Source organism: Pollachius pollachius (assembly GCF_949987615.1).
Source record: "Pollachius pollachius genome assembly, chromosome: 16".
NCBI classification, from domain to species: domain Eukaryota; kingdom Metazoa; phylum Chordata; class Actinopteri; order Gadiformes; family Gadidae; genus Pollachius; species Pollachius pollachius.
This window is the reverse complement of record NC_136949.1, coordinates 7,801,584-7,826,180: the sequence shown is the minus strand read 5'-3', so window position 1 is coordinate 7,826,180 and position 24,597 is coordinate 7,801,584. Positions and strand designations below refer to the sequence as shown.

The following is a 24,597-nucleotide window of genomic DNA, read 5'->3' as shown; positions in this document are numbered from 1 at the left end:
TCACTGCAATGCGCTCCAGATTTCATTCATTATTTACACACCCAACTCAGACGGCTTCATGAGGAGAACTTCCCTGTATCGAATGACTGTGTCAACATTGTAAAACAACGTCCTTATTTGCCCATTAGTCCTTGAGGAAATACATGTACAACATTGTATTTTCTCTGTTCCCTTTCATAATCCTAAAAATAACATCGTGCTCCGCCTTATCTCATGTGTGTGATTGTACGCAAACGTCACTCTCGTTAAAGCAAGAATAACAAAGAAGAAACAGAAAAAGGTTGCGTGTTGAAACTAGAGAGCAAACGAGGCCGCGTCGGAGCGCACACGCCCGCTCTCTGGTCGCAGCGTTGCAACTCTCTAGGAGGCGTTAGAACTACACCGCAATTAAAATGCTAATGTTTGGTGTGCACACATGAGTGCGCGCGAGGTGTACACTACTTTCCAAACTTTTTAGAAAAAAAAAACATTCATTAAAAAACGCGAAATGAGGCTCAACTCATTAAAATGCTCAATAGGGGATTGTTTAGAGAGAGGAAGCAAAATAATAATTGTAAAAGTGCGGGGCTGAGTTTTGCGTCACGCGGCTAGCCTCGGAGTAAGGTGTTGTGATCAGGTGTGTTTCAGAGCTGGGACAAGTGAAAAGGCTGCGGAAATCTCATGTCCACTCAACTCTGCACTTCACCGGTGAGCGAATTGATGCAATTGAAACACAAGCACATGCAAGTTCAGATTTGGGATTTAGATTTATTTCATGACGTTTGATGTTGAAGGGAGCAGAGCAAATGCCCCATGCTCTTTTGGGATTTTGTGAGAGGTCATAGGTGCTAACAAGTGTACACACTGAAATACATATCTTCCGCACACACACACACGAACAGCAATTTATGTCAAAATCATTAGTTCTACGGAAAATAACTAAGGCAAATGCACTTGTTGATTCTCACACACACACACAAACTCTCTCTCTCTCTCACACACACACACACACACACACACACACACACATTTTAAACAGCTTGGGATGCGATGGAAGGGCATTTAGTGCGGAACAAATGTATTAAACATTATTAAGAATGGAAAACAACGGCATGGTAAAGGGAATGTGTTTAAAAGTCAAATAGGAAAACGACAATTGTACCACGAAAAAAAGCCATGGAACAATAGCCCATATCACCGCGACAGCATTCCCCTGATATGGCTTGGTTAACCCATTACATAATAATGGAATAGGACGCACTCATTGGCTATCTTTCTCTCTCAAACACTCACACTCACACACACACACACATGTACAAGTCGAAGGAAGATAGAAAATTAGATACATTTGTTGGGACAAAAGCATGCATACCGAGAAACACAGAGGCTTCAATAGCTAATCAGATTTATCGCCGAATAATGTAGCGACTGGAAGTCTGTGTGTGTGTGTGTGTGTGTGTGTGTGTATGTGTGTGTGTGTGTGTGTGTGTGTATTTATATATATATACTGTGTGTGTCCGTGTACTTGTGTGTTGCACTGTGTCGGATAAAGTAGGTGTGACACAAGACACAAAAAAAACGACATTCATCAAAAACATATTTAGAATCAACGGTTTTATCGTCGTTGGGCCAACGATTCCTCTACAATCCTCTGTATTCAACGCCGACGTCCTCACACACACACACACACACACACACAAAAACGCACACGCACACGCACGCACACACACGCACACACACACACACACACACGTGTGCTGTACGTCCGGACGTGGAACCCACTCACTCCTCGTGGAAGAAACCCACTCCAACAGACCCGATCCCCCCCCCCCGTGGGGTGCCCTCCTCCTCGTTTGGGGGGCTTGCGCTGCGACACACACACCTGCGGCCCCTCAGAGCCACCTCTTGAGCACGGCCAGCGCGGTGCTGAAGGTGACCTGGGCCGGGTGGGTCCCGCGGTGGGCCAGGAGCAGGGAGCCGGCCTGGGGCCCGTGGCCCGCGGACAGCAGCTCCGAGGCGGCCTCCTCCACGTCCCAGCCCCCCTGCTGGTGCTGGGACAGGAGGTGGGCGCTGAGCAGGGGGTAGAGGGCCGACGGGACGCAGCCCACCAGCAGGCCGGCATCCAGCAGCAGGGACAGCAGCTCGGCGTCGCAGGACAACGCCGTCTCCTGGGGGTAAATGGGTAAATGAGTGTGTGTGTGAAGTGTTACTTTTTTGAATTTTGTGTGTGTGTGTGTGTGTTTGAGTGAGTGAGCGAGTGTCCTATTTTGTGAGTGTGTGTGTGTGTGTCTCACAGACTCAGGAGGAGCGGTAAAATGCGGTTGTACATTTCAAAATCCCCAAATCAGTTGCATCGTACCACACATCTTTGCCCACAACCCAAATACTTCCATTTACCACCCAATGCTGGCATGAAACCGTGACTAAAGAGTTTAAATAGTTCCTTGGGGCCACGACAGCGTCTCATTGACGGTCAACTGATGGTTGAGTAAATGTTCATGAGTAATTTGAGATGATCCCTTTTCTATTGCAACTAATTCATTTAGACGCAGAGGCTTTCAGAGTCACCATTCATGAACTGAGAGCACGTTGTGGAAAACGCTCTTCCCTGTTGTCAGTCATGAAGTGATTGTCGATGTTGATTTCAAATGGAGTCTTTGACTCGCAAAGCCTCTAAAATAAATGAGCATATGGGCGTTACATGGTGACAGCAGAAGGAACACCAGGTTTTATCACTCGAATGCAGATCACTGAGAACGAAGCAGATTTCTTTCTTTGAGTCTTGTTATTTTCCAAAGATGATGGTGGGAGAGGGAGCAAGAGCGCGCGAGAGCGAGAGAGAGCCCTGTGGCTGACCGCTCTTTCCTGTAGTGAGGCGACTCACACTGCAGGACACCAACACACACATTCACACAAATAGAGGCACACACTCATGCACGTACACACACACACACACGCACACACACACACACACACAAACAAATAGAGGACTGCACAAACACCCATACACACACGCAGACACACACACACACACACACACACAAATAGAGGCACGCACACCCACGCACGCACACGCACACACAAATAGGGGCCTGCCTGCAAACACACACACACACATGCATACAGACAGTGTAATACAAAGTGACATCCAGGCACACTAAAACAACAACGCACACAGCTATATGCAAACACAAACACTGACTGAAACAGACTAAGACAGACACATGGGCACGGAGAGAGACATTTCCGTTGAAACAGACAGAGACAGACAGCGCGCTAGACAGACAAGACCCCAACACCCAAAACGCACGGAGACACCAGCCAGAAACAGGCTCACGCTGTCCCTGAAGTGCCGTGTTTTGGTGGAATAAAAGATGAAAACATGTTTGCCCTCCACAAGCGACGCAGAACGCAGTGTCTGCACCACAATAAACAGATGCTTGGGTAATATTTAATCTGTCTTCCTCCCTCTTCCCTTTCCTCAGCCTCCTTGAGAACACACACACACACACAGCAATCGTTTAGGTGGCTGACGTTCCTTCGAAAGCGTTTCAATCGAGAGCGGTGCAAAATATGGGCTTCCTTCTGCCTTTCCATCGCTCCCTCTCTTGTGTTTAGCTTTCTCCCTCTAACGCTCCCTCTTGTCTCTGATCCATCCTCCTCCCTTCCAGTCATCTTGTTCTCGGGTTGTTCTGAGGAGACAAGGCTGCCGGCGTCGCGCTACATTAGTTTTTTTTTTATCTTTTTGTAATCACATTCCAACGCCAACAGGGGAAACAGAAGAGGCAAACACTTCCCCCGGTGCACATGGAAACACCTCCTCACACACCTCCCTGCACGCACGCACGTCACACCACGCACGGACGCCACGCACGCACACACACACACACACGCGCGCATGCATCTGATAGGGTGGAATACAGGACGGACAACTTAAAAGCGCTGAGAGCGGATAACGCAAGTGAGTGTCAAAAAAACGAGCAGGAACAGAAATAATAACAGCAGAGGGTTGGGTCTGGAACAAATAGAAAGAGTGTGGTATCAGATTGCAGAGGTTCGGCCTTTGAGAAAAAGTTTTTTTAGAAAGGTTTTTTTTACTGCTTTGTACTTCAGGTCAACGCTACCTCTCGCTTTGGTGCAACGTGTGAATGACAGCGATGCTGATTTATAAATTGCACTTGAGTACGTTGGTCCTCCCCCCCCAGGACCCCGGAGGTCCTGTATTGACGCTCGTTTCCCATTCATATCTCCTCTCCGACTGTGACATTGAGTGACAGTGAATTATTATTGTGTGCTTTCTTTCCCTTTCCTTTTATTCTATCCCCCGTCATGTCATTGAAGAGCAGAGAAAGCCTTGTGTGTTCACATCGGGGGCGCAAACCAAATCAATGTGGGCACTGGGGACTAACACAGGGTCATAGATTGTCTTACACTGGGCCGCTCTGGAGGACAACGTTGATTGGTTTGTTGAGTTCCTTTGGGGGGACAGAGTATGTTTCAGAGCATTGCCGCTATACCAGAGCACAGAGAACAGGAGTTGATTCGCGAAAGAGACAAGCGTGTAGTTCCTCTAACGGCCTTTAGGTGGTTTACGGTAAAGACTAGCGTGTAGCTCCGGTATAAACTAGCATGCAATCCCTCTAACGGCCTCTAGGTGCTTTACGGTATGGATTAGCATTTAGTTCTTCTATCGACCTTTAGGTGGTTTACGGTACAGACTAGCATGTAGTTTCTCTGACGGCCTATAAGTGGTTCTCGGTAGAGACGGTAGTATTTGGATCGGTAGTATGTGGATCCTCTAACAGCCTCTAGGTGGTTTACAGTAGAGACTAGCATGTAGAGCCTCTAAAGGCCATTCAATTCAATTTAAATTCAAAGAACTTCATTTTCCCTGTGAGGGAACTTCATTTGTGGCCAGGCACATACAAACAAGATATACTTCAACAATAAATTAGTTAGTAATCAGGTACGAGAATAAATAAATTCTTAAAAGCAAAAAAAAAGGTGGTTTACGGTAAAGACTAGCATGTAGTTCCTCTAAAGGCCTCTAGGTGGTTCACAGTAGAGATTAGCATGTAGTTCCTCTAAAGGCCTCTAGGTGGTACACAGTAAAGACTAGCATGTAGTTCCTCTAAAGGCCTGTAGGTGGTTCACAGTAGAGACTAGCATGTAGTTCCTCTAAAGGCCTCTAGGTGGCTCACAGTAGAGACTAGCGTGTAGTTCCTCTAAAGGCCTCTAGGTGGTTCACAGTAGAGACTAGCGTGTAGTTCTCCGCGAAAGGTGGTGGAAGAACGACCCGCCACAATTCTAAGTCAACGAGAAGACATATTATCGATTTGTTTTAATACATAACCAAATCTGTCCATATTTTTTACAATCGAAGCAAAATGCGCAGAGTTTCTTTGTTCTTTGGCAATTCATCAACGATTCACCAAATAATCAATTCATAAATGACTGACTGTTATTCATAATCCATTACGATGATTGCTCAAGCATAAAGCAATCAAGATCTGGAACTAATCAAGTCTGAACAGCTCGACATTTTGGATCATTGCGAGACAAACGCTTGCTCTTTTGGGCTTCATATATGATGAGGCAGGCCTTGTGACGGACATATGTCATTATTGATTGCATGTCATCGACCAAAGATCCATGTGAACAGGTCGGAGAGGCGGCTGATCTTGGTGGAGGGAAGGACGGTGTCAGGAAGACAGGAGGAGGGAAGTGGAAAGAAAGGAGGAGGGAAATGGATGGAGGAAGGAGCGTAGGGAGGAGTGAGAGGATAATGACCGAATATGGAGATGTTCAACTGGGCAATAAAAAGGCGTGGGTCATGTGGGTCTAACGAGAACAGAGAATCAGCCTCAAAACGACCTGAAAGATAGAGGGGGGTCAATGGTCGGCCAATCTATGATGGAGAGAAGGAGGAAGAGATCATTTAGGTGTATTGATAATTGGTTAGGGCGGTTTGTATTAAATTCGAGTCACCCGATGATGGGTCACTTACTGCATCTGGCAACCTAGCGGCCCACACACACAGACACACACACACACACAAAAACACCCACACAAAATGTGCACACACCCCTAGTCTAGCATTCCTGCTTGACCGTGTCTCGGAGACACGGTCAGGATTTTATTCCTTGTGTCAGTCGGTCTGACAGCTGAGCTGTAAATAGAAGTGACAGGGGGAGAGGGAGAGAGGGAGAGCAAGTGAGAGAGAGAGAGGAGGAGAGAGAGAGAGAGAGGGTAAGAGAGAGAGTAACAGAGAGAGAGAGAGTAAGAGAGTGAGAGTGAGAGAGTGAGAGAGAGAGAGAGCGAGAGATGAAGTGGGGTGAAGACAGCCCCCCAGGAGGGGATAACGTCTGTTTGTCCTCATCTGCTGGGTCGTGGCAGACGTTCTCCGAGTTAGCGTCGCCGAGGCCGATCACTTTTTATTTTCATACCGATTCAGAACAAACAAAAGCACGTGGCGTGTGATTGCATGCCTTCCGTAAGGATGCAAAGGGAGGGGGCTTTCAGGTGCGATCAGACCGCCCTGCCCTGAGCGTTTTACCCTTCTTATTTGCCTTCACCTCACTGTGCTTTCCATACCGATTCGCCTGTTAAACGGCAGTGGCGGCCGCAATGTCTTTCACACACTGCACCGCCTCCCCTCCTACTCTCTATCCCCCCAGCCATTCGCTCACTCACTCACCCTCAAACAAGCAACGCCTCCCCCCAACCCACCCACCCACCCATCCATCCATCAACCCATCACTCACCCGCCTGTTGGCTGCAGGGTCCAGCTATCCGCCCAGCCATCCACTTGCCAATAAAGCTCATCTCTTAATAACAACGCGCTGGTGGAAAACCCCATACATCACACTCCCTTCTGTCACTGAAGGTCACAAGGCCTGGGGAACGCCCGACTTGCACCGCATTTGTGGATGTGTGGGTAAACATGAGTGCGTGTGTGTTTGTGTGGTGGGCAGGTGTGATTATGAGTGCTTGTGTTTGTGTGTTTTTGCGTTTTTGAGTGTGTGTTGGTGTCTTTGTTTGTGTTTGTGTATGCGTTTGTGTGTGTGTTTTTGCGTTTGTGTGCATGCGTGCGTGAGTGTGTTTTTTTTAGTTTGTGTGTGTGTTTTTGAGTTTGTGAGTGTGTGAGTGACTCTTATGTTGCTTAACCCTTGGCACAAAAGTGCAAAAAGCCTGTTATCAATTGACAAGCATTTAATACACAGCTAATGACTGCAAAATGAACACAATGGCAGATCTTTATAATCCCATACAAACATAAATGTTCCCTGCCCATTGTGTTCTTCATCATAAGGTAGCAAGCATTAGTGTTACCACCAGCATCAAGCATTAGTGTTACCACCAGCATCAGGCATTAGTGTTACCACCAGCATCAGGCATTAGTGTTACCACCAGCATCAAGCATTAGTGTTACCACCAGCATCAGGCATTAGTGTTACCACCAGCATCAGGCATTAGTGTTACCACCAGCATCAAGCATTAGTGTTACCACCAGCATCAGGCATTAGTGTTACCACCAGCATCAGGTATTAGTGTTACCACCAGCATCAGGCAGCAAAAGCCAGTTGGAGATCCATCTCCTGTGTTTGATTTGCTGTAGTTATAGTCTGTAATTTTAACGATTACGTGAGCCCGTTTGCTTGAAAGATTGTTTGAATGTCTTAAATTGAGAAAAAAAATAATATATCCTTATTAAATGTAATTCCCACTGTGTGTTTTTGGAATGGAATTAATGCCCGCAGATCTCTCAGTTTAATTTCGATTTCCAAGGCGTGTTTTGGAAGTCGCGGTCCAGGTCAGTGTTAGGGGAGCATATGCCAGAGTCCAGGTCAGTGTTAGGGGAGCATATGCCAGAGCAAATAAGGCCCCCACAGATTCGCCTGGTTCCCAAGGAAGCAGAACTACAAAGGCGCAATAACTCATTGAAGATATGAATAATATTCAGAAATATATTCAACACTCAAAAATTACTGAACGTAACTGAATAAATAAATATGTATTTCCGTGTAAACAGCTTTCGTACATGTCGACGCTAAATGAAATAAATGCTGTGAAATACGGCAGTGAAATGTTTTCTTCACAATACTTGCGTTGAATTCCCATCACGCCAGTACAATGTCTGCCGCGATGACAATCTTCACAGTTGAGGATGTAATACGAAAAAGAAAAAACAAAACAAATTAGCATTTATAAGTCGCATCTATATGCGTACACATTGCAAACAGCGGTAAATTATAGGAGTGACGTGGGGATTGAGATGGCCTGCACGGAATGGGGTTTGACGTGGCTGGGCCTTAATCATCGTGTCTGGGTTTGGGCGGTTAAAGCGGATGACGTCACCACCGGCTCACTGAACGTACGTCTAGCCCAACGGCTGACAGCCTTCTGCCCCACGTTATTGTGTGTGTGTGAGTGTGAATATGTGTGTGCGTGTGTGTGTGTGTGTGTGAATGTCTGCTGCATGTATGTGTGAATCGCTGCATGTGTGTGTGTGTGTCTCTGCATGTGTGTGTGTGTGTGTGTGTGTGTATGTGTGTGTGTGTGTGAATGTCTGCTGCATGTATGTGTGAATCGCTGCATGTGTGTGTGTGTGTCTCTGCATGTCTGTTTGTGTGTGTGTGTTCGTTCGCTATCTCTGCATGTGCGTTTGTGTGAGTGTGTCTCATCATGTGTGTATATATCTGCGTGTGTGTGCATCTCTGCATGTGAGTGTTTGTGTGTGTGTGTGAGTGTGTATCTCTGCATGCAAGTGTGTGTGTGCATGTATGTGTTTATCCCTCCATGCAAGTGTGCGTGTTTGTGTGTGTCTCTGCATGTGTGTGTGTGTGTGTGTCTCTGCTTGTATGTGTGAGTGTAAATATACCCACATATATCTAAGAGTGCATCACAGGTTAACCTCTCCAAGGCCCTTTGGCAAAAACAACTTCAAACAAATTCCAGTCCAGACCGCGCTTTCACGACATGCCTGTCGATGCGTGCGTGTGTCGATACGTGTGTGTGTGTGTGTTTGTTTGACGCGCACATGTGTTTTAGTCCCCTGCAGTGCTCGCATGAGGGGGGGGGGGGGGCAGGGGTATGAACAAACACTCCACCTGACAGGAGAGCGTGCGCTATCAGACGTCTGCTTCCCGCCCCCCTCCCCCTCCCCCTTGTCGTCGCTCTTCTCATGTTTGATCCTCCCCCTCATCCTCCTCCACCCTCCTCCCCCTCCACCTGCAGCCGTATCACGTCTCAGGGAGTGCCTCCCTGCAGCTTACCACCTCTTGTCACGTTTGCAGGCGCATATCTTCCACCGCGCCCTGGAGGGACACGCCCTTCCCATCTCCGTCTCCTCTTTCTCCCCCTCAAGTGGGTCCTTCTCTCTCCCTCTGTTTTATCCCCCCTCTCGCTCTTACTCTCTCTCCTCCTTCTCTCCATCTCTTCCTATTCACCTTCTCCTTCCGTTCTTGGGCTTACTCTCGCTCTTACCTTTTCTCTCTCCTTCCTTTTATCCTCCTCACCTTTTCTCATGCTCTCACTTTAATTCATTCTAATCCTCTCTCGTGCGTCCCCCCCTCCCTCCCTCCCTCCCTCTCTCCCTCCCCCAATGTCTCTCTGCTGAACAGCTCTCATGTGTGCTGATCAGAAGCTTTCATTGGCATCACCCTTTGTGTACCGTGCCTGATCCATAATGCATGCCGAAGCCTCCCCTTATCATTTCAATCAGAAAATCGCTGGTGCAATGCCAGACAACATGCGAGCGTGCTGGCGCGCACACACACATGCACGCGCACACACACACACACACACACATGCGTGCACACACACACATGGGCACACACACATGCGCACACACACGCACACGTGCGTTATGAAACACACACGCGCGCGCGCACACGCACACACACACACACACACACACACACACGTTTCGTCGTCTCTTCCCATCGCCAAAGCTTCATGTCCCATTCTCCCTTGGCCGACGCACACGCTCAAAAAGCATTTGTGTGTGTGCGTGTGTGTGGACGCTGTATTTGACAGTAGAGTGCAGTGTGAGTGAAAAAAAGAAAAACCTAAGTGGTCCGTAACACGAAGGTAACAAACAACCGCGCACACACCTCCACCCCGTGCGCAGCCTGTTTTCGAGAGGCCTCGGGATGGTTTTAACCAGCAAACAGGCAGTTAAAATGCACACACACCCACACACCCGCACACACAGTCATAATCAACAAAGTCTAGCTCATAGCCGGTGCTGTGCGGAAGAGAGACTATAATCATAATAATAATATCCTCATTTTGATGGCACTTTTGTAAACATTCTCCACAGAGTGCTTTGAAAACACAGCGAGTTAGTGGCCTTGGTAGGCAGGATGAAGAACTGGGAGTGCCTGGTCACTGCTTATCAAGGACTTGTGCCTTGTGTGTTTAAAGCTCATACTGTCTCTGGGTGCATGCTGGAAAATGCGTGTTCTGGTATGTGTGCCTATATTTTCTCACGTGTATATATAAATACATACGCCCTACGTTTTGTGGGCCTGCATGGGTGTAGCGCAACGTACCTGTGTGTGTGTGCATGTGTGGCTATACACAGGTGTCTGTGGGTGTGTGTGTGTGTGTGCGCGCGCGCGCACACAGTGTGGTGGTGCGCTGACAGCCCCATAGCGGCTGGGCGGCTTCTATCGGCCCCTTATCTGACTCCGTCATTAGTCACGCTGGCGTTAACCCCTGGCCGTTCCCCGACCCCACCCCACCCCACACCCCCAACACACAGCCTGCTCCCTCCCAGCTGTCCCATACATCTTCCCCAGGTGGGGGTGGGGGTGCAGAGCTGCGGTGGCCCGGGGATGTGAGGATGTAAAGGTGAGGAGGAGGCGGAGAGAGCCAGAGGAGGCGAGGGAGTCCAGGGAGCGAGGAGAGATTTATGTGGTTTGCAGGGGGGAAGGAGCGAGGGGGGGAAGGAGCGAGGGGGGGAGGAGCGAGGAGGGGGGGAAGGAGCGAGGGGAGGAGGGAGCGAGGGGGGAAGGAGCGAGGGGGGGAAGGAGCGAGGGGGGAAGGAGCGAGGGGGGGAAGGAGCGAGGGGGGGAAGGAGCAAGGGGGGGAGGAGCGAGGAGGGGGGGAAGGAGCGAGGGGGGGAGGGAGCGAGGGGGGGAAGGAGCGAGGGGGGAAGGAGCGAGGGGGGGAAGGAGCGAGGGGGGGAGGGAGCGAGGGGGGGAAGGAGCGAGGGGGGGAGGGAGCGAGGGGGGGAAGGAGCGAGGGGGGGAGGGAGCGAGGGGGGGAAGGAGCGAGGGGGGAAGGAGCGAGGGGGGGAGGGAGCGAGGGGGGGAGGGAGCGAGGGGGGGAAGGAGCGAGGGGGGAGGGAGCAAGGGGGGGAAGGAGCGAGGGGGGGAGGGAGCGAGGGGGGGAAGGAGCGAGGAGGGGAAGGAGCGAGGGGGGGAGGGAGCAAGGGGGGGAAGGAGCGAGGGGGGGAGGGAGAAAGGGGGAAGAGGAGCGAGGGGGGGAGGGAGCGAGGGGGGGAAGGAGCGAGGGGGGGAGGGAGCGAGGGGGGGAAGGAGCAAGGGGGGGAGGCAGGGATTGGGGGAGAGTGTGAGTAAAAGTGAGTGAGTGAAAGCAGAATGGAAGGCTGGTGAGGTGGCACGAGATTGACACTCACAGAGCAAGGAGAAAGACAGAGAGAAAGGGGATGAGCGCGAGAGAGAGAGAGAGGAAAGAGAGAGTGAAAAGAAAGAGAGAGAGAGAAAAGGGAGTGAGACTGAGAGAGGAAGAGAGAGAGGGGAGAGAGGGAAGAGAGAGAGAGAGAGGAAAGAGAGAGAGAGAGAAAGTCAGAGAGAGGGAGAGAGAGAGAGAGAGTCAGAGAGAGGGAGAGAGAGAGAGAGGGCCCAAGAAGAAGAACAATCAGAAATGGAGGAGGGAGGTAGCGAGAGGGAGGAAAGATGAGAGGAATAGGGTGGTGGAGGGCCAGCAGGACCGACCGGTAGGAGGGGAGGAGCAGGGCCTTGAGGTTCCTGTGGAGAGCAGGAGGTGCTAATGTTGCCCTAACAAAACCTGACCACTGTGGATGTCCTTCGCTCCTCCAGGGAGAAATTAAATGAAATGCATTCAATTTTCCCCGGGCACGAAAACCAATACGCAATTTGTATTTTTGTGTGTTCTTTTCATATTTCTCTTTTGGATGCTGCTTTCTTCCAGCTCCCCCCTTGGCCCCATCCAATCTGGCATCCAAACCGCACCGTGCCATCTTTAGCAGAAGGTGGGCGTCTCAATTGCTATTTTCCCAAAAGGCTATGAATAATCGAATGGATGAATGTTTAAATAATAAAAACTTGCTACGGCCAGAATAAAGTATCTCCCTTTCATCCGAGGGCTATCCTACTCAAAAAACTCATAATGGAATGAAACGCCAAAGAACGGAGAAAATAGGCCCAACTAAAGATAAAAGCGTGGCTTATTTTATCTGGGCTACAAGAGCTTATTTCAGCGGCATCCGATTTGAGACAAATGGATCGAGACAAAACAAAACCCTCACGGCTAAGGACAGACAATAAAAATAACACAACTTCATCTCCAGGCACAGCTGAATTTCATTTGAGTGTGAGTGTGTGTGTGTGTGTGTTTATGTGTGTGTGTGTGTGTGTTTATGTCTGCGTGTGTGTGTGTGTGTGTGTTTGTGTGTGTGTGTGTGTGGGTTTACGTGCCTGCGTGTACTTGAACCGATGATACGAAAAAGGGAGTAAACAGAAAAGTTTTGTTACCTAGCAATTCATCAAAACTCAAACCAAAGTGACTGACGTGGATCGTGAACCGCGACGGACGTGCAGAACTCTCAATCACTTGATTTAAATGACAATAATCAAGAGGGAGCGTTGAGCGAGAAACCTAGAGCGAGAGCAACACCGAGAGAGAGAGAAAGAGAGAGAGAGGAGAGAGAGACAGAGAGAGAGAGAGGAGAGAGCAAAAGAGAGAGAGAGAGAACGAGGGAGGGAGAGAGGGAGAGAGAGAGAGAGAGAGAGAGATAGTGAGAGAATGAGGGAAGGAGAGAAAGTGGAGAGAGCTTGAGTCGAGAGAGAGCGAAAGAGAGAGAATGTGGGACAGAGAGAGGGAGAGAAGGAGAGAGAGAGAGAGAGAGATAACAAATAACAAAGTGAGTGGAAAAAAGGAAGGCAGAAAGAGAGAGAAAGAGAGTGAGAGAATGAGACAGAGGGAGACAGACAGAAAGAAACAGAGGGCCCTATTTTAATGGTCTGAAACGCAAGTGAGAAGTAGCTTTGTGGGCGGTTCTATGGCGATGTTGCTATTTTACTGGCGCATAAATGACTCTTGCGCCCGGCGCAAATCTAAAAAGGGTTGGTCTGAAGTAGCCTAATTACCCGTAGGTGTGGTTTGGGCGTAAGGTGCAATAAACCAATGAGAGAGCTATCTCCCATCCCCTTTAAGAGCCATGAGCACATTTGAAACTGACGAGTTGATGTTTAGACAGCGCGTCTGCAGTCTCGAGAGGAGATGATGAGACAGATGCATGACCACATGAATTTCAAATTTCGAATGGCTCAGTTTATGGCCAAATAATATGGCCTGATTCACACATTGAATAGCGTTTTCTTCCACAACTTCAGAAATTGTGGAAGTTGTGGAAGAGTCCTCAAATAAATTTCGGCAAAGAAAACTTAACACACATGATATGCGGTAACTGTGGTTCTATTTAAATATATATGCAATACATTAACAAACATCGTTTCTTACCAGTATTCTATGCATTATCGTTATCAACTTGTGTTCCTAATATGCATGTGTCCCCCCGTTAGTATACATTACCATGGACTGTATTATGCGTTACGTGTTTTGTTTGCGTGTGTTTAAACAGATGGACGCACACACGCGCGCCCACATTCATTAATTCTTTTACACATACACACACGCGCGCCCGCATTCATCTTTTTAACACTCACTCACGGTAAAACAATGTTTTCTCACGATCAAATACTCACCAATCCTAAAAGTTATGGGCTTGTACACGATGTCTGTGTCAAGAAAATATGTGTTAGCTGAATGGTGTTTGCAGATGCATTGATTTAAAAGTACAACTTATTACCGCTGTATCAGCTGTTCTTTCCCAAATAATTTACCAGGAATGTGTGGCTAGGTAGATGAGAGAAGCAAAGTGTATGCGCGAGGTGCACAAGCAACATTATCCATGCGCCCTTAAAATAGCATCTGAACAACGCGCCACTGACTTTAAACCAGGTATTTCCTGGTTTGTGGAGCAATTGTTTTCTGAAACTGCAAAATAGCACCAGGGAACATTTGCGCCAGAACACGCCTCCTCATTTCGCCGTACCGCCCCTTGGGGCGTAAGATCAATCCCTAAATTACCGACGCGTGGTGGAGGAGGGAAAAGAACGCTCTGCGCCAGTTGCAAACTAGCAACGACATATGCGTCAGTGTAGAAAGTCAATTGCGCCAGATGCAAGGCAGGGCCCAGGGACAGAGAGAGAGAGATAGCATCAGAGAGAGAGGCATTGTACCCTGCCTACAGTCACTTTAATGAGCGTCTTCACCATCTCAGGTTGAATTGTGTGCTGTTTGCCGCTAAGCCACGGAAAAACACCAGAGAGGTGTGGGTGTTTATTAGCGCAGAAGGGCACCTGGGCACACGTACATGTGCATAAAGGTTTAACCTCTGGAGACAGCACACAGGCAAACACAAACACACACAGACTCGCATCGAACCATACATAGACACACATATTGACAGTCACACACACAGGGACAAACACAGGCACAGAAGAGACTGACACATATACACACAAACACACATCCTTGCATCGACACACACAAAGGAACCCGAGCCTAAAACGCACACAGACACACACACACACACACACATACATAGGGCATTATCATTTTCGCTCCCTTGATGTCATCCCCAGAGGAACACGGGTGTGTTGTGTGGTGCTGGTGTGTTAGGAGACCCCCTTTCATGGCAAAACGAATGATGGCGTCTCCCACCACACCCACCATATTCTCTCTCGCTCTCAAACTTTCTATTAACCATCTCTTCCGTTGACCTACATTCCCACCTGTACACCTTTTCTCTGTGCCTAAGCTGCACAACAGTGTGCTGCTCTACAGATCGCGGGGAAATGTACTCCCGCCTAAGTGCTTCCTGCGATATTAACCTCGGTATCTTCCTTTCCAATTCCTTTTTTTTATACAATCCCTCCATTCTCTCTCTCTCTCTCTCCCTCGCTCACTCCAACTTCCTACCCACTGATAGCAAATTACTTCCATGCCCCCCATTCACACACACACACACACACACACACACACACACACACACACACACACACACACACAGTTCGGTGTATCTCAGGTGTGTTTTTTTGTGCCTGGGTGTGTGTGTGTGTTTGTTAGTGTGTGTGTGTCTGTGTGTCTGTGTGTGTGTGTGTGTGTGTGTGTGTGTGTGTGTGTGTGTGTGTGTGTGTGTGTGTGTGTGCAAAGAGATAGGAGGAGGCAGCGGCTTCATTAAAAGCTCAGCTCCGTCACTTTGATAGAGAGTCCGGGCCTCGGAAGGTCCCGCTGGTTCAGAGAGCACCATTTTGTGGCTTTTACTTATCCGGGGGTGTAGTTAAAAGGCAACACCGGGATACACAGGCTGCCACTGTTGCTTCTACTACTGCTGCTGCTACCTGCACCCCAGAGGGCTGATTCTGTTCTGCTGCCAGACAATAGACCAGATGATAACGATGATGAAGACGACGGTGGACCTCAGCACCAGAAATCCCTCGCTCTCCTCTCGGGGTGAAGAGCGAAAAAGCGGGAAGAGAGAAAGGGTCTGTGATTGGTTGTCAAGCTAGACGCTGGAAGACGGGCCGCAGGTTTGCGTGTCCTCGCATAATTCACGAGCGGTGTTGTCTAGCGCTCCTTTGCTTGCTGCCTTATTATTCTTTTTTTATTGTTTACTGGCAACCGACCCCCCCCCCCCCCCCCCCCCCCCACTCTTCATTCTATTACCGTCTTTACAAATGTTTATCCTATTCCCTTCGATCTTCCAGTTTATCCCCGAAACACGGAAAACAGAGAGACGCACACAAACACACAAGCAAACGAACAAAGAAGTTCGGATTTCACTTTTTCTGCTTGAAAGATCATATTCAGGGAAACGCTTAGGACTGCAGAACTTGCGGAAATGAAACTTGGGGACGAAAAGAAGGAAAGAAAAAAAGTGTCCGTCTCGCCCGGTCATTTATCATTTAGTCACATACTCATTTTTATAATCTTGTATTTCAGAGACAGAAGCCCCCCCTCCAGGGATGGGGTAATTTCCCTGGCAATCTCCCTTGTTTCCTCAGCTCTTTAAACACTGACATACAAGTGTAAATATATTTCAAACCGTTGGCAGCCACAGGTCGATTGCACCACCGGTATTAATAAATGTTGCATTGCAAATTCCAATGAAAGAACTAAAGACAAACAAAATAAAGCTGTGTGTTGCCCTGCTGGATATGATTCATGCTACCAGGCTGGATAGTCTAGTGTGGTGCAGGGGGGAGGGTAGTGTGTTCTGAGAGTTCTGGGTTCTGGATAATTCACTGGGAATCGCTTTGGAGAAAAGCAGCTGCTTTTATCCACAGCGATCAAATACGTCATGACTTAAAAAGTTTCAAGGATAATGACGCCGTGTATTCTTTGGTTCTGCGCGCAGGGTTTCAGGGTCAGTGTGTGTGTGTGTGTGTGCGTGCGTGTGTCTGTGTGTGTGTGTGTGTGTGTGTGTGTGCGTGCGTGCGTGTGTCTGTGTGCGCGTGCGTGCGTGTGTCTGTGTGTGTGTGTGTGCGTGCGTGCGTGCGTGCGTGTGTCTGTGTGCGTGCGTGTGTGTGTGTGTGCGTGTGTCTGTGTCTGTGCGTGTGTGTGCGTGCGTGTGTCTGTGTGTGTGTGTGTGTGTGTGCGTGCGTGTGCGTGTGTGTGCGTGCGTGTGTCTGTGTGTGCGTGCGTGCGTGCGTGTGTGCGTGTGTCTGTGTGTGTGCGCGTGTGTCTGTGTGTGTGTGTGCGTGTGCGTGTGTGTGTACGTGCGTGCGTGCGTCTGTGCGTGTGCGTGTGTGTGCTCCACCCACCTCGCTCATGCTGTTGATCTGGTCCTGGGTGAGCTGCAGCAGCCTCGCGTCGCCGCTCTCTGCCATGAGCTTGAGGGCGGGCTGCTGGAGGCCCGTCGGGCCCTGGAGCTCCGCCGCCATGTGGCCCACGCACTGGGGTGGGGGGGTGGAGGACAGAGGCCACGGGGACGGAGGGGATGGAGGGGTGGAGGAGACAGAGGGGATGGAGGGGTGGAGGAGACAGAGGGGACGGAGGGGTGGAGGAGACAGAGGGGACGGAGGGGTGGAGGAGACAGAGGGGACGGAGGGGTGGAGGGGATGGAGGGGGGAAAATGAGATGATGGGGATGGAGGGGAGGACGGGGGGGACGGAGGGGACGGAGGGGACGGAGGAGACAGAGGGGTGTCAGGGAGGAGGGGACAGAGGGGTGGAGGGGAGGAGGGGACAGAGGGGTGGAGGGGACAGAGGAGACAGAGGGACAGAGGAGACAGAGGGGTGTCAGGGAGGAGGGGATGGAGGAGCCAGGGAATGGTGGAGATGGGGGGGGGCATTTCGAGAAGCAGACAAAAGACGTTGAAAGTGTTAAAAAAGAAAGTAGTGGAAGCCAGAACAATAGAGGGGGGGGAAGAGGAGGATAGGGGGGGGAGAGGGGGGAGGAGGAGGAGAGGGGGGAGAGGGGGGAGGGGGGAGGAGGAGGAGAGGGGGGGGAGAGGGGGAGGGGGGAGGAGGAGGAGAGTGAGCAAAGAACAGTTAGTGAAGGTTAATCGATGTGCGCACGTTGGCACACTGCTTCAAGGAGGGTTGATGGTGCACGTGTATACACACACACACACACACACACACACATACACACGACGATATACATTGACACACAAACGGGCAACATACACACACACTTTGTTGCCGGGCGCACTACTCCGTTGTGATATATGGACACAGTAACACAATTCCCCCACTCCCGCATGCTTCGAAGGGCTTCATTGCCTCGGATTAAAATTCAAGCTGTTCAGGCCAGAGTAAAAGCCACCACCGCCACCTCCCTCCCCCCGCCCCTACCTCACCCCTTGCCCACCAACCACCCACCCCAAACAACCCCCCACGCCAATATTAGACAGCCACACAGAGACAGCCCTATTCACGCTGAATTGCATTAGCGCTAAACTAATATCCCAGTCAGCCGGCGCGAGACACACAGAACGGCATCGGGGCTTACCACTTATAGCGCCTCGGCGCGGCATGAATAGCATTAGGTATCAAAGAGCGGTGAGCGTCTATAGTACATCGCTGGAGGCATTGAGCTGATGCAAACTCATTTCTATGGGTTACAAGCTTAATAGCTTCGGGTTTTCCGTATTGGATACTGGCCGGGTGGCAAGAGGGGGCTCGGGGCGGAGGTGATATTGAAATGCGGACAGGCAAAGTCTGGGATATTCGGGGAAAAAAATTGGAATTATAATAAAAAAGTAATAGAGCAGTAGCTGGGGATGGCATCGACTTCAAGCGACATCTCATTGGCTGTGGAATATCCATATTCATTCGCCACCTTCACAGTGCTCAGCGTGACTTTGTTTCAACTCGACACATTAGCATTCCCCTCAAGCGAGTAGTTCCAGATTTTAACACCCGTTTTTCATTTCCTCACTAAGTTTAAGGTTCTCTTAAAGTACAGTGTAGCAAAAACGTCACTACTTTTGCCCCATATTTCATATTGTTTTCAAATTTTGAACCCATTATGGAAAACCGCAGAGATTACTTTTTACACCATTCATTGCGCATGATTAAGTTGGAAGACTAGGCTCAGACGTCAAACCATGTGGAGAATGTATAAAGTACAGTTTAATCCCTAGCTCCCACGCAGACCTCAAAGAATGGATTGGAGCTGCATACCCAGACAGGCACACACAAACACACACAGGGACACACACATAGCAACGAATGCACACTCACCTAGATACACCTGCTCACACACACACACACACACACACACACACACACCCACACAGAGGGACACACACATAGCAACGCATGCACACTTACACACACCTAGACACACCTGCTCACACACACACACCCACACAGAGGGACACACACATAGCAACGCATGCACACTTACACACACCTAGACACACCTGCTCACACACACACACACACACAGAGGGACACACATAGCAACGCATGCACACTTACACACACCTAGACACACCTGCTCACACACACACACACACACACATAGCAACGCATGCACACACACTCACCTAAACACACACACACACACACACACACACACACACACGTGGGCGGTACCTGTGCGGGCAGCCTGTGCTTGGTCCTGTAGAGGGATCGGACCATTGACAGGACCTCCTGACCCGGGTCCACCTGCACCTCCGGGCTCTGGGACAGCGCCAGCAACGCCGAGCTCAGGACCACCCAGGGGTTACGCTCCGTTCCTGCCCTGTGGACACAGGGGAGCTGCCATGAGGGTCGGTGTGTGTGGTATGGTAGGTGTGTGTGTGTGTGTGTGGGGGGGGGTTTGTGGTTGTGAATGTGCTTGAGTCTCCGTATGTGTTTGCGTAGGTCTGCGCATGTGAATGTAAGGGTGTATGCGTGTGTAATCGATCTCCAGAAAACCCGATGGAAAACTAATTGGAGATCACAATCGGGATGCTCTTCTTTGTTTCTGGATATGCATGACACGGTACTCCCCTACCCATAACGGCGACGTGATTGCGTTGCAATCGTGGATTTGCAATCCAAATCTCCACTTGTTAAACCCACATTTTATAGATGTAGGTGAAACTACAACTCTCCAATAACATCATGCTGGAAGCAGCTTAGCAACAGAAGAAGTCAATAGAAAGTGGAACTTTTCATTACGCAACAGATGCATTAGCTTCATCTCAGGATGGGACTCTCGAGACTGAATATTTCATTAGATGTACTCCCAGCTCTCGGCCCGTACTAATTGTGTGGCACTCCTAAACTCCCCCAAAACATCGTTATTTTTATGCTACCGCAAACACACAGACGCAAGGCAAGGACCAGAGGTGAAGTGTTGACATTCAAAAAACAAACACGCTGTACTGATAAGGTACACAGGAAATTGTCTTCCGGCTCCATCAAAAAAAAAAGGCGTGCAGGCAGAGAGAACACGAAGATCACAAAAGAGGAGGCGCCCCGTTCCCGCGTCGCAGGCCTGCTCCTGACTTACAAGGAGCAGAAGCACTTAGGAGATACCAGAGCAGGAGGGATTGTTTTTTAGGTTGGCGCATTTCAAGCAGATGCAGGCCGGGTTTGACAAGGGAACGTGTAGAGGCGCCGTTTGCCTATAAACGCATGGAGTTAATATTAAACAGCTAAGTGACGGATATTAGCCCCCTCTCTCTGCTAGGACGCAGCTGCCAGCGGTGACTTGTGAGACTTGGCTTCTACCGTTCCCCTAAGAGCCTATCTTAGGCTTCTCGCGAAAGATTAGGCTCCTACGAAGGCCAGAAAAGCAGTGAGAACACAATGGGTCTTTATTAATTCATGCTAATGAATCCTGCATGCAAACTGTAATTAATCTGTCAGGGAAAAACCAAAGCAACAACCCCCAAAAAAAGTTAATTGGGATGAGGTCGAAGGACCTGGGGAAGTAGTTGACCAAATTTGGCTTCAATCCTTTTTTTCAGGAAACCTTGATAATTAGTTCTTGTGTTTTAAAAGGGAAGGCACTACAAGGCAAACTGTCCTTTTGAAATGTTTAGTTTAATTATGTCCCTGCTCTCCTTTAAAGGTGCTGACCGGAGACTGAGCGGATAAGGCAATAGACCACCAAAGCGTAAAGTACTTTTCCAGCCCGAATGAAAGATGCCAAATCCATCACTGGCTAGTCTAATAGAAAATCCACAGGGGCATTAAATAATTGCCTAAAACTACACTTAAAATATTCAACACTGTCTATACCGCTTAAAATATTTAGTTTTAATACGATTTTTTAAAATTTATTACTAAAGCAAGGAACATTTCGCAAGTTTCAATCGAAGATAGATGAAAATCTCTAGGATTTGTTGGCATAAAACTTTGGGCAGACTTTGAGCCCTCCTAGTTTTGTGTGGCTGATTAATAAGAACTGTAATGTGATGAAAAATAGAAGATGTTTACCCTGTGGTGTATCGGTAATTAATTAGGTAAGACAGAATAATTTATAAACATAATGCAATCAACTGGAATAGACCAGTAAGCTTCTGTATGGAGGAAATGTGAACGTTGTTTGTGTTGACGCAGACCCTGATCTTTCACACCGCTGAACAACACGACGACAAACCGACTCCAAGGGTTCTTGTCACATGATCTAAAGCACATTAGCAGCTGTCTTCTCTGTGTGAGTAGAGTGGATTATTCTCTCCTTCTAATCCAATTCTTCCTATTCACTATAATAAGCTCTCAATGTGTCCAAGAGAAGGATATTAAACATAAAATCTGTATTTCATTGCGTCGGCTTTTACCCCTATCCCTTGGCCAACCAACACAGAGGCTCTGTTCAAATACAAGGGAAATATCCCTTGAATTACACTCCGCCCATCTCTGGCGTAATGTGTTGCTCACAGGCTAGCACTACTGACTCATTAGTCGTCCGTTTCAAAAACAATCAATGGAACGCTGGATCAACATCAAAAGCTATGAGTTCAGACCTAAGCAAGAGACAAAAGAGTGTGACGTCTTTATCCTTGAGAATCACGTGACGTTCTTTTACAAGCTAATAGGTTATCAGTTCAACTGTTTGAAAGGCATTTCAATGCTTGTAAAGCCTGTTATCTAACTGACTCCCTGCCAAAAAGCGCTAAAGCCGTTGCCCAACGTCCCCATACTACCGAAGCATCATTGATCAAGGTGGACCTAACTCCCTCCCTGCCCCTCAAAAAGACCTGGATTCACTGTACGCAGCTTTGGGTAAAAGCTGCTAAAAGTCTGCTAGACGACTAAGTACTACGTAGCACATACATACAGCGATTGCGCCAAGTGAGAAGGTGGACAAGGAAGGAGCAGCAGTAGCAGCAAAGGGCAGCTGTGGGAGGTTAACCTGACGTGTCCTCTTTACCCACCAACTTGGGACTTAAGTCTGCGGCAGCTCGGACACGCTCCACCTCCCCCGAACTACAGAGTGTCATGTCCCCGCACGCAACCTCGTCCTCATCTGTGATACCAGGGGCATATGGGAGCAGGGAAGTGTCCATTTTAGGGTTGCTTGCCTCCCCCATCTGTCTCATCAGCGGGGTAGGGAGGGGGGAGGAGGAGGGAGGCCTGCTACATCGCTGTGTTTCGTGCAAGAGCCAAATCTGCCTTAAAAGTCAGGCGTGAGTCATCGGCCAAGCACGTCACGACTTCAGCTTTCGAGGTTGTGATGTTTAGCAGGAAAGTGTTCTGAAGGGGGCGAACGACAACAACACACAGGCAGATGCACACGCACGCAGGCGGGTGACACACTTGCTCACAAAACACACAAATAAACAGTGTGAAGGCCCCCACGTTAGAAGGCACTCTGCGGCTTAAGAGGCTATCTCTTAAGGTTACGGGAACACAGTGGCTCTTCGGGAGGCCAGGCGGGCGTCATCCCCGTCTTACGCGCGTCAACAATGTGGATTACCTCGCCGAGGCGCCGCCGCTGACTTTTATATAACCTGTGCTCACCTCCAGCCGCTGATCCCATTAGCATTGTGCTGCGATGGCTTTAGCATAATGCAGCAGATAAAAAGGCACAGTGGGGCGGATTGTACACTGATCTGAATGAATATCAAGTAAGTAAGCTCTCTCTCTCTCTCTCTCTCTCTCTCTCTCTCTCTCTCTCTCTCTCTCTCTCTCTCTCTCTCTCTCTCTCTCTCTCTCTCTCTCTCTCTCTCTCTCTCTCTCTCTCTCTCTCTCTCTCTCTCTCTCTCTCTCTCCCCCTTCATGCGCGTTAAAGCAGGATGCAGCAAAATTAGGCGTGATGCAGCAAAATGATTTGGAACAGTTTGAGGTTTTGAATGAGTATACCACAATATGCTCATGCATGCACATACCAACACTCACACAAACATGCACATGTGTACACATGCAAACACACACCCACACACAGAAAGGAAAGAAATTCAATGTGAACGTAGAGTAGTCAAAAGCTTTTAGAAGTTTTGACACATTTTTGCCTTTCTGGTGCGTAAATAGTAGAAACAATTAGGAGTCGAAATTTGAAGCAATTTGAAAACGCCTTTGCCTTACAAGTGTTAATGGCTCTGGTGTTATTACCTTCACTCTAGTGTAAGTCAAAAAATGAAGTGGTGAACATGGAAAGGCTCCGCGTTGGTTTTTATTATAAATATCCTAATCCCTTCCTCCCTCTCCGCTGTTGGCCGTTGAAAGAAAGGGGGGGGGGGTGTGGGCTCTGCACTGGCCCAGCGATGACTCCAGCGGCAATCATAAAAGCACACGCGTGCACGCGCGCTTGTGCACGCTCAATCTCTTTCAACTCACTAGATTACACCATCCGTCTTCTTCCATTCTCTTGTCTCATCTACCACTCGAAAGAAGGGGGGGGCTATTTCGCTCTTCCGATTGATGAAATGTCTGGCGATTTCCTGCTCGCTTCTCTGTTTTTCTGGCATTCTTTAATTTATTTTTTGACGATAGCATTAGCATTTGGCTCAGCGTTTTCCCTGAAACCTATACGCCGAGCGCTTTCTGCACTTTCCTCCACCTTTTTGACCCCGTCATAGCCTACGCGAGCCACATTTAAACGTTTAGTTCTCCAGGTCACCGTGACCCCTTGTTAATAAATGGCTTCCATTGCAATCGAATCTAGTTCTATGGCGCCTCGAACAATGCAGTGGTCCAAGGTTAACTGGCTATTTGCCCAGAGCTGCTTGCTTGGACTGCTATAACATAACCTAATAATACCATTCACTCACTACACCACCGCACTTGTGGTATTCCGGTTTGACAGCAGTGTGTCGCTCATTGGAACACACAACTCCAATTCCAAGTTTTAGTTGGTAACAGAACTTGGTCTTCCTCTGAACGAGTTCCGGCCAAACTCCGAGCCCTGACGCGTTAGCCTGTGTCGTCCCGGCTCCCGCCCCCTCCTGCCCCTCCCTCGCTGCGGTCCCCGTGCTTGTTTTCCGCAGTGAGCACAGCAGCGCAGAGGAAGAGCCATCAAATCATTAAGCACTTATCCATACGACCGCCAGTGCACACTGGTGCTTGTAATTCACCAGCTGCTTCCAGGGGCACCTTGGGTTTCCTGAAGCCCCTCGCTAAAGTGGGCTTTTTCTCGTTTTCACATCAATCACACGCTCTTCGCTGGGTAGAAGCCATTACAATCTGCAGATGTACCCTGTTTGCGTAAGTCCCTTCTCCACGATAAGGTGGATTGCGGCGTCGCCGGAGGGTATTCTGGGGGGGGTTGGGGGCGGGGGCCTCTGAGCCTCATTAGCTCTATTATCCCTGGGCCCACCGCCGCGCAAAGGGAGCATGCAAAATGCCTAATCAATGCTTTTGATTAGCGACTCAAGCATTTTCGGGCGATCCA

General features: G+C 49.1%; 1 protein-coding gene across 1 annotated transcript in view; it reads right to left on the bottom strand.

Annotated features, from left to right (window-relative positions):
* Nucleotides 1-761: 761 nt before the first annotated feature.
* Nucleotides 762-24,597, bottom strand: part of nbas (NBAS subunit of NRZ tethering complex) — a 141,001-nt gene continuing 117,165 nt past the window's right edge. Inside the window, 3 exon segments of the mRNA XM_079753356.1 lie at nt 762-2,147; nt 17,082-17,213; nt 19,365-19,512. Of these exon segments, the coding sequence (XP_079609482.1) occupies nt 1,872-2,147; nt 17,082-17,213; nt 19,365-19,512 (556 nt within the window). The 3' untranslated portion in view covers nt 762-1,871.